The 9610-nt window shown below is 52.6% G+C and overlaps 1 protein-coding gene across 1 annotated transcript in view; it reads right to left on the reverse strand.

The window, feature by feature from the left end:
- Kcp (kielin cysteine rich BMP regulator) overlaps positions 1 to 9610 on the reverse strand; it is a 47314-nt gene that overhangs the window by 18688 nt on the left and 19016 nt on the right. The window contains exons 4-9 of the mRNA XM_026788549.1: positions 3677 to 3843; positions 3350 to 3539; positions 3184 to 3260; positions 989 to 1085; positions 769 to 851; positions 491 to 584 (exon numbers count right to left, since the gene is read on the reverse strand). Of these exons, the coding sequence (XP_026644350.1) occupies positions 491 to 584; positions 769 to 851; positions 989 to 1085; positions 3184 to 3260; positions 3350 to 3539; positions 3677 to 3843 (708 nt within the window). The remainder of the gene's footprint in view (positions 1 to 490; positions 585 to 768; positions 852 to 988; positions 1086 to 3183; positions 3261 to 3349; positions 3540 to 3676; positions 3844 to 9610) is intronic.

A 9610-nucleotide genomic window follows, 5' to 3' on the forward strand; every position in this document is an offset into this window, starting at 1 on the left:
TCAGTTAGTGAGGACTCCTCTGGAACACCCTTCCTTCCGTGGTCAGATGGACTAAGCAGACAATAGTCACTTATTATCCAATATCAGAAGGTACATCACGTGTACCTTACAAACGGAAAACAAACGGAGAAACAACAGCTTAGACTCGCGGAATTACTAAGAGACAGTGGAAAAATGTGAACTCAGGTATTGACGATCCAGAGTATGATTGGCCTGGCATTGCTTGTCCACTGATCAAATATCGGTCTAGAAGGAAGGGCTCTGGAGTCGAGAAACAGTGAGACAGCCTGCTGGGGACTCTATAAAGAAAGAGTCATGGAAACTAAAAAGATGGCTCGGCGCTTTGAGGGCACTGATTTCTCTTTCAGAGGACCTGAGTTCGATCCCCCGCACCCTCCATAGGCACTGCATACACATGGCGCACAGATGTACGCGCACCTATACACGTTAAATAAATACGTGAATAAATGAAAGGGTCATGGGCTCTCACCTTGGCAGACTGGGCAGCAGTGTCCAGGCCTCAGGACTGGCTCAGGGCAGGGGCTTGGCTGGCACTTCACAGGCACACAACGAACCAGGCTCCTCTACAATGGACAATGTCTGTAAAACCCCTGGGTATGACTTTCCGCAGGTTCAAGGTGGGGCGGTGTTTAGCAGGAATGGCACCAGGTTCAGATGGCATGGACAGGGCTAACAGTGACAGACACGGCAGGGTGGGACAGAGATGGCCCAAGCAAGCAGGCCTGGGCAGGGGCTGCAGTGACTCACCAGGCAAGAGCACTGGAGGCAGGGGTTGGAACTAGACAAGAAGCTGGCCCCTTCCTCATGACGCTGTCCTTCATACTCACAGCCTGGAAGGTTGGTGGCCAGGATGGCAAGGGTCACTAGAGAGCAGGGTAGGTGAACAGCACCCAAGAGAAGGCATGGCCCCAAGCAGGTGTGGATCCATGGAGGCCAAGGGGATCCATGGGTAAGAACAGGGAGTCACCTGGACGGCAGACGGGGCAGCATTCCCCAGGTGGGGTGAGGGTCTCCAGGCAGTTGAGCTCAGAGCATGAGGGACCTCGGCATTGTACAGCTCCTGCCTACAGAGCAGACATCAAGTCCTCCCCCGAACTCTCTCCACCGTCCATGCTGGGGTACCCTGCAGGCCTCAGAGGCCTAGCAGGCTTCAACCGAGATGCTCAGAGGCGAGGCCAGGCCTCGGGCAATGCAGAGCAGCGGGGCGGGGGGGACAGAAACATTGGTGGGGGTTATACCCTAACTCTTACCTGGCCAGTGGAAAGGACATTGGTCTTTAGATGTCACATTTCAACAGCCCTGTGGCCCCCAGAGCAGCCTTCAGAACTGGGCATGGATCCCCAAGTAGGAGCCCCAGATGCTTGGGGCAACATCAAAAGATGGACCCCCTATTTTTATATTTCCTCCATCTTCCAGCAAGCGGCAGTCAAGGGTCTGACTCTGACAGTGTGCTGGCTTTATTTATAACGGGTGGAGGAGGATGTCCTGAAAGGTGAGCCCATTGCCCCCTCCTCCAAGCCTGTGCCACACGGGACACAATCATCAAAGGCTCTTGTCATATGGAATAGCAGTGGTCCCGAGACACCATGTACCCTGAAAGGTCTCTGTGTGTGTCCATGGCTTTGAATTATACAGTTTGGGGCATTCAGAGAAGACTGCTGGGGCTCTAAAGCAGTGTCTCCTTTATGCTCATCAAATACTCTGCCACCAAGCTGCCACCAGAGTCCCTTTAAAGTCCACCAACTCCCAGGACTTCAGCCTTGGTCTCTATCCGAGGGCTGGCTGGAGTCCTTGTACCCCCCCCCCAACTGACCACCAACTGGGATGCCTCTCCTGGCAGAAGGATCAAAAGTTCAAGACTCGCCTGGGCTGTAGAATGAATCCAAGGCCAGCCTGAGCAGTAACTCAGCAAGACTATGAACACAAAAGAAGCAAGAGAGCGAGCAAAGACCATGGCAAAGGAGGTTTGTGAATATAGATTAGTGGGGGACTGCTTGCCTCGCATGTAGAATGCTCTTGGTTTACTTACCACTCACTCACACACACACACACACACACACACACACACACACACACACCCCTAATGTGGTGGCTCACACTTGTAATCCCGGCACTCAGGCTGAGTCAGAAAGATTGCTCTGAGTTGAGCCCAGTTTGGGCTACCCAGTAAGTTTCAGGCTAAAGCCAAGTATGGTGGCGGTACATTTAGAATTTGGGAGGAGGAGACATAAGGATCAGGATCTCAAGGCCAGCCTCAGCAACATTAAACAGTTTTAAAAAAACAAAAACAAAAACGACAAAAAAAAAAAAAACAAGAACAGAGAGTATGTCCCAAATACTGTATGGGGCATACTGTATATATTTAAATCATGTGTTTTTTTGAAATTCAAATTTTGAAAAGACTAATGAAAGAATAAACAAGGAACTTGGGAGGCAGAGGCAGAGGCAGGAGGACCCCTGTCACTTTGTGATCAGCCTGCTCCACACAGCGAGTTCCAGACCAGCCATGGCTACATGTGAGACTCTGTCTCAAAACAATAAAAATCCCACAGAGCCACTGCCTCCGTCCTCCCAGCTCTTCTCAAGCCTCTGCCATCGCTGCCTTTCTAGTTTCCCATCTGACCTCTCTTATTCCATGGGATCTAACTAGTCACTGTCCCCTGCCTGTTCTGTAGGAACAGCCCCTGCCTGCAGCCCACTGCCCTCTCTGGCCCTGTGTAGCAGCCTTCCAGCAGGTCTCTGCACCCCTTCCATACCAGGGGGATAGTCCTAACACTCTTTGGCTCTGTGGACTCCAGTGGAATCCCACCGCCATAGAAGGAAATCCAAACCGCAGAACGGGCAATATCCTGGCTCTTCTGGCCTTCCTAGACTGTCTCCCACCATGTGTCTCTCCCAACCTCAGTACCGGAATACAGAGGGCTCTAAAGCCTTCCTCTTTCTAGTGCAATTCCACCAGGCACCTCTGGGGGCCCAACAAGTATGTCGAGATTGAGCTCCAGAAAGTAGAACCAATGGGAATCCCAAGGATGAGAGTCCCGGCAGGAGAGGCAGACAGACGCCAAAACAACCAGCACAGCATGTCAGTGACAGGTGGCTAGAGAGAGGCAGACAGGGCACAGGGACAGGTCTGGGATATCTAGGTGGGTCTCAAGCACTCACCAGACAGTGGCAGGTGGTGCAGGCGTCTGGGGAGAAGGTCTCCCCATGACCATAAGACTGGCCATTGTGGCTGCAGCCTGAGGTGGAGACAGTAATGTCATTTAGGACCCTAGTGCCTTCTCCAGGCCCCCAAGGAGCTGCAGTGGGTGGACAGGATGATACTGACCGCGGCAGTGGGGCAGGCTGGGCTGGGAGCCACAGTATGCGGTCCCGTCACGGCACACACAGGTCGTGCAGGCATCAGGCTCCCAGCGAGCCCCTTCAGGACAGGTGCGCTGCAGCCCGCAGCACTGGGGGGCAGTGGAGCAGCAGTCACGAGACTCCAGTTGCAGCACCCTGGCTTGCAGGTCCCTGTTCTGGGGAAACAGAGTGGAGGGGCAGGCTCAGCTCAGCTCCCATCATAGACAATTCCTTAAGGATTGTAAAATGGAGAAACAACCCCAAAACGCAAAGTGCATCCTACCCCATCCCTGCCAGCCTGCCTCCACAGTACCTGCTTCCTGAGGTCAGTCACCTCGGCTTCCAGCCGCTCCAGCCTCTCCTCCAGGGGGCACCATTGCTGTTGGTGGGCCCCAGCAGGGACAGAAGAGCGGGAGGGTGCCTGCTGCTGATAGTCCAGAATGTCCGCGAGGCTCGGGCGCTCTCTGGAGACCTCCCCACCTAAAGGGCGCAAGAAGCCAGCTTGGCCCGTGGGCAGTGGTTGGGAAGGACTCCTGTGTTCTGCGCAAGAAGCCAGCTTGGCCTGTGGGCAGTGGTTGGGAAGGTCTCCTGTGTTCTGTCCTCTAGAGCACGCATGCGCCCCAGCGCGTCCCATATCCGTGGGAGGAGACACGGACTGTGAAGGTGCTGGAGTGGAAGCAAGCAGGGAAGACCACGACAACAGAAACACACGGAGACAGAAACCCTGAGATCACCAGAGTAGCCTAGTTCAGTCTCCAGAAGAGACAGAGAGCAGCATCCAGACCAAGGCCTCCCTGAAGCCTGCTCTGACTCTGCGGGGATCCTTAGGCATGGACCATCCATCCACTGTGGGCCAGAGATAGCTTGGAGACCTGACATGCTATGTTTGATCAAGGGTCCAGCACAGGCTGAATTGCAAGGGAGGGTGTTGGACATGTGTAAGAAGGGTTCTTTAAATATTTGGAGGTCTGGTATGTGTGCACAGGTGCACGTGTGCATGCTTGCATGTGTGCAGATGTGTGTGTGCACAGGTGCATGCATGTATGTGTGTGCACACGCACTTGCTCACGCATGCCCCCACTCATCTATACCTGTCAGTAAAGGAACTGCTTTGGGGAAAGGTACTCCTCACCCCACTGTTTATAAGTGTGTACCAGAAGCACAGGAGGCCCCATATTGGATAAGGTGGGCTCTGGAAAGCAGAACCTAGCTCTGCCGTTTTGGCAAGGCCCCCAGTAGATGTGGCACAGTGAAGACAGCCCGGGCGTTCCTGGTTCCAGATAACATTATGTCCAGGAAGGAGGAATGTGCCTCTGAGCCTAGGCCTGGAGTGGGGCACAGCCACGTTCCCCTCAGTTCATCCCCCCCTAAGCAGGGAAGGTAAATGCAAAGGCCGCTCCCCACAGACATCCAGAGAGTGGGAAGGGAGTGGAGGCTCCCCAGAAGAGGTGGCAAAGGAGGCTGAAGGCTGCTGGCCTTTCTTTCCCACAGCGGCAACTCAATCAGGACCAGCTGGAGTAACTGAAAGCCTTTTCCCAGGGACACTAGACCTGTGAGGCAGAGGGGCATCACCTCCTTTTTTCTTGACCACCCCCTGGGGAGGGGGCATTCCAGTCCAATATCTACCCACGGCTCAGTTAGTGCCACCCCAACGCACCCAGCTACCTAAGTCTGGGACTCAGCACCACCCTTCTGTACCCCTCTTAGTGCCCACCAGTTCCCTGGTTCCCCAGCTGTTCCATAACCAGCCCATCCTTTCTTCACCCACATGAAGGGTGTTCGTGGATGGGGGGTCTCGGTATCTGAATCCCTCCACCCAAACATGACCTCCTCCAGCTCCGCTACCCCCGCAGACCCAGCACTCCAGCCTGCTCCTCTGGTTCAACTTAAGCAGGCACAGCAGAGGGGGGTCAAGGAAGCAGAGACCTGGGCGGGGGTGGTCCTCTGGTCCACTGGAATCCCCAGCTGAAAACAGGGCCAGTCACTTTCCTGGAAGATCTGCAGAAAATCCTCCTAGAAGTGGCACGAGCCTGGCTGCACCCCAGAAACTGAATTCTGGTCCCCCTCAGCCTTCTCCTACCCTGTTCCTGCAGAGACCATCCGTTCGTGCAAGCCTCAAAGGCTACAGTCTGACAGGACAAAGTCAGTTCCCACAGAGAGCATTCCCCCTCCCTCCTCCCCTTGTCTTAATAGAAATAATTAACTTCAGACACCCAGATACCAGGACAGCCTCTGCTTCATTGTTGCTCAGGACTCCTTGGCAGGGACGGCAGGAGGACCTGGCCCAGTCCAGGAACCCCTGCCTGCCCCCCCTCCCCCACTCTGCTCCCCCACCGACGGGGAGTACGGAGAGAGAGCACTGAGGCCGGCCGGAGACAAGTTGCCCAGGCGGGGCTAGAGAAATGGTCTAGCCCTGTCTGACGGATTGCCGGACCGAGCCAGAAGTGGGGGCACACCCTGGAAGCCCCGACTCACCGCATGCGGCCAGCACCAGACTCCCGAGCTGCAGGAGCAGAGGTAGCAGCACCGCCCCGGCCCCCGCCATGCTCTCTCCTCCCGCCTCGCTGTGGGTCGGTGCTCGGCGGGCGCTGCGGGAGGCGGGGTGCGGAGACTCAAGCCGCCGCCCACCCAGTCTTTGTTCAGGGAGGGCCCGGCAGCTCTCCGCCCCTTGGTGCCTGCTCCCCTACACCACCAAGGGCTGGCTTCTTACCCCCGGGGGCCCCTGCGGGTCCTGACCCATAACAGTCTTCCAAGCTCTGCAGGAAACTAGGCGCAGAATTGAGGGGTCAGGGCCAGCCATCTCCCTGCCCTTTGGGACTACTCAATCTTCAAGGGTTCTGAGTAACTTTTCTTCCTCTACCTCATGGGGGTTATAAGAACAGCAGGCTCAGCTGGGTTCAAAACCTTCAGCAAGGGGCTGGAGAGAAGGCACTGTGGTTAAGGGACCTTGCTACTCTTGTGTAGGACCCGGGTTTGGTTCCCAATACCCACATGAATGCTCACAGTCTGTAATTCTAATTCCAGGAAATCCAATTAGTAGCTTCCCCAACACCAGGCAATACACCCATGCAGGCAAAACACCTCATACATATATAATAAATAAATATTACTCTATCCTAATCCCTATGTAGTCAATTCCGCGTGCTTTTAAATAACCCTTAAATTCCCTCAGTGCCTCTGCTTTTTTAAAGCAGTGAAACCCACTGTCCACTTAAAACTGTACAGTGAAGAACAAACCAAGTCTCTTAGATGAAGAATCTCGGGGGCTGGGATACAGGAAGCCTGGGTGTAAAGTGGGGGGCACACCCCCCAATCCTGGGTGTAAAGCGGTGGGGGGGCACACACCCACAATCCTGGGTATAAAGTGGGGGGGCACACACCCACAATCCCAGCTTTCCCAGTTGAAGCAAGATGATCAGAGGTTTCAACACTACACAGCAAGTTTGAGGCCTGCCTGGGATACATTGAACTCCTGTCTGATGAACAACAACAACACACACACACACACACACACACACACACTTGAAATGGGGAGAGGAATCGAGGGGAGTGGTTGGCAGATGGTTGACAGTCACTTTCAGTCAGGAGAACCCACTCTTCTCAAATCCATTTCTTTCCTGGACCCCACTCACCACTTCTAACCCAGACCGGGTCATGGCCCCAAATGCCTAGACCTTCCTTCTCTGGCTGGATGAGCCTCCTTTTCAGACACTGCGCTCAGGCAGGCCTTCAGCCCCCTTAGGGAGCACAATTGGGCCCTTAGCAGGAAGGAGACCAAGTGTGGGAAAGAGGAAAACTGTGCACCGGGCCTAGGACTGGGAAACGGCTCAGTGCAGCTGGGAAGGCAGGATGGGGCCCCATGTTCACAGGCAGATGGACATTGAGGGTGGAGCTGTGAATCCAGCCAAAGTCCCTGTCCTGGCCTTGAAGATCTGGAATGTGAAGCCACCCTCCCCCAACTGAGGCAGGGCCGGAACTGGAGGTCTCCCTCAGGAGTCAAGGCTTGAGTAAAAAGAGGGCAGGGTCTCTTCCCCAGATGTGTGAGCCCCTCTTGGGGCTGAGCAGGGGCAGGGAGATACTGTGACTCAAACTCTGTGACCTGGAGCTGGGGTCACACAGCAAAGGGAAAGTCAGAGCCAGTGAAGCCAAGAGAACCAGGAACTAGCAGCTCTCATCCAACCCCGAAAGTAATAAGAACGAGTGAGAGACAGACAGACAGACAGACAGAAACAGAGACAGAGAGAGAGAGAAACAGAGACTGACACAGAGAGAGAAACAGAGACAGAGAGACAGACACACACAGAGAGAGAGAGAGAGAGAGAGAGAGAGAGAGAGAAACAGAGGAGACTGACAGAGACAGACAGAAACAGAGACAGAGAGAGAAATAGAAACAGAGACTGACAGAGAGAGAGAGGAAGAGAGAGAGAGAGAAAGAGGAAGAGAGAGAGGAGAGAGGAAGAGGGGAGGAGAGAGAGACAGAAAGAAAGAGACTGACAGAGAGAGAAAGACAGACAGAAACAGAGACTGACAGAGAGAGGAAGAGAGAGAGGAGAGAGAAGAGAGAGAAATAAGAGAGAGAGAGAGATGGGGGAGGGGGTGTTCAGGCATGTGCACGCCGCACCAGTGTGGACCAGGAAGGCAATCGAAGAAGATTTCTCCCTGCACTGTGGACCCAATTCAGACAATCAGACTTGCGCTGTAAGCACTCAACTGCTAAGCCATTTTACCAGCCCACGGTAGCCAGTTTTCCTTCTCTTTGGCCCTAACTTCTAATCACCCTCCTCAGAAACTATTTGTGCAGATGAAAATATTAATTCCCAATCTGGCTGTGGTGGCACATGCCTTTAATCCCAGCACTCTCTGGGGGATCTCTGTTAGTATAAGGCCAACCTGGTCTACATAGTGAGTTTCAAAACAGCCAGGGCTATACAGAGAAACCTTGTCTCAAAAACAAAACAAAAAGCCAAACCAAACCAAAATCCCTGGTACAAATACCCCTCTTTTCTCATGATCTCTAAGCTCTACCCCAACAATGCAGGGAGGAATGCCTCTGCCCCCATTTCACCCATGAAGCAGCTGAGAGAGCTGGGTTCAAAGCCTTACTGAGCATCAGCCATGGAGCCTGGACTCAAGGCCCGGTCCCTAGCATGTCAATACCCCCCCCACACACACACACACTTCCTCACAGAACTGTGCCTAGTCCTGCCCCTCACCTTCCGAGAAATCTTGGTAGATGCTGAAACTTCTCTGGAATGTCAGTGTGACATTTGGATAATGCTCAGACAAAAAAAAAAAAAAAAAAAAAAATCTGGGCGGTGGTGGCGCATGCCTTTAATCCCAGTACTTGGAAGGCAGAGGCAGGTGAATCCCAGTGAGTTCGAGGCCAGCCTGGTCTACAAGATCTAGTTCCAGGACAGCTAGGACTGTTACACAGGGAAACCCTGTCTCAAAAAAAAAAAAAATCAAACAGTTTAAAATTAGTCTTGAGTTTTGGTATGACTCAGTTTCCCCAAATGGCTATCTCTATTAGTTATACATGGCTTGTTCTGTGAAGCCAGCGTTTATAAGTGCTGGCTTGAGTTCATTCAGGTATTTTAATAACCTTAAATCATCAGATATATATCATCTTTCATCCCATCCCCTCATATAACTTTATCTTTCTGTACCTTGGCTTTAAGGTTTTTGGTTTTCTTTTTATCTTTTCTTTTCCATTTTAAAAACTTCAGTTTTCTACTCTAAACTTTTCTTCCCCCCTTTTCTAAAAAGTATAGCCTCATATTATCTCCTTCTCAACCTCTCTTTCTCTAAACACACACACACACACACACACACACACCTATGCACTGTTTCTTTGTTATAATTAATTTTGAGGTTTATTTACTTTTATTTTGTGTGTAGGGGTGTTTCTGTACACTGTGTGCGCCCTGTGCTCTCAAAGGCCAGAAGGGGGCGCTGAAACCCTTGGAACTGGAGTTACAGATGCTTGTGAGCTGCCTTATGGGTGTTGGGAATGGAAGAGCAGCCAGTTCTAACGGATGAGCCATCTCTCCAGCCTCTACGGTTTCTTTCTTATTTCATTTCTCAAAACAAGAGCTGAATCCAAGTTGCCCACATGGCGGCCATTGTGGCATATTAAGAGTACCTGCCCAGTTCTACCAAAAGCAATCTATAGATTCAATGCAATCCCCATCAAAATCCCATCAAAATTCTTCACAGATCTGGAGAAGACAATAATCAACTTCATATG

This window comes from Microtus ochrogaster, unplaced genomic scaffold (genome assembly GCF_000317375.1).
Source record: "Microtus ochrogaster isolate Prairie Vole_2 unplaced genomic scaffold, MicOch1.0 UNK4, whole genome shotgun sequence".
Lineage (NCBI taxonomy): Eukaryota > Metazoa > Chordata > Mammalia > Rodentia > Cricetidae > Microtus > Microtus ochrogaster.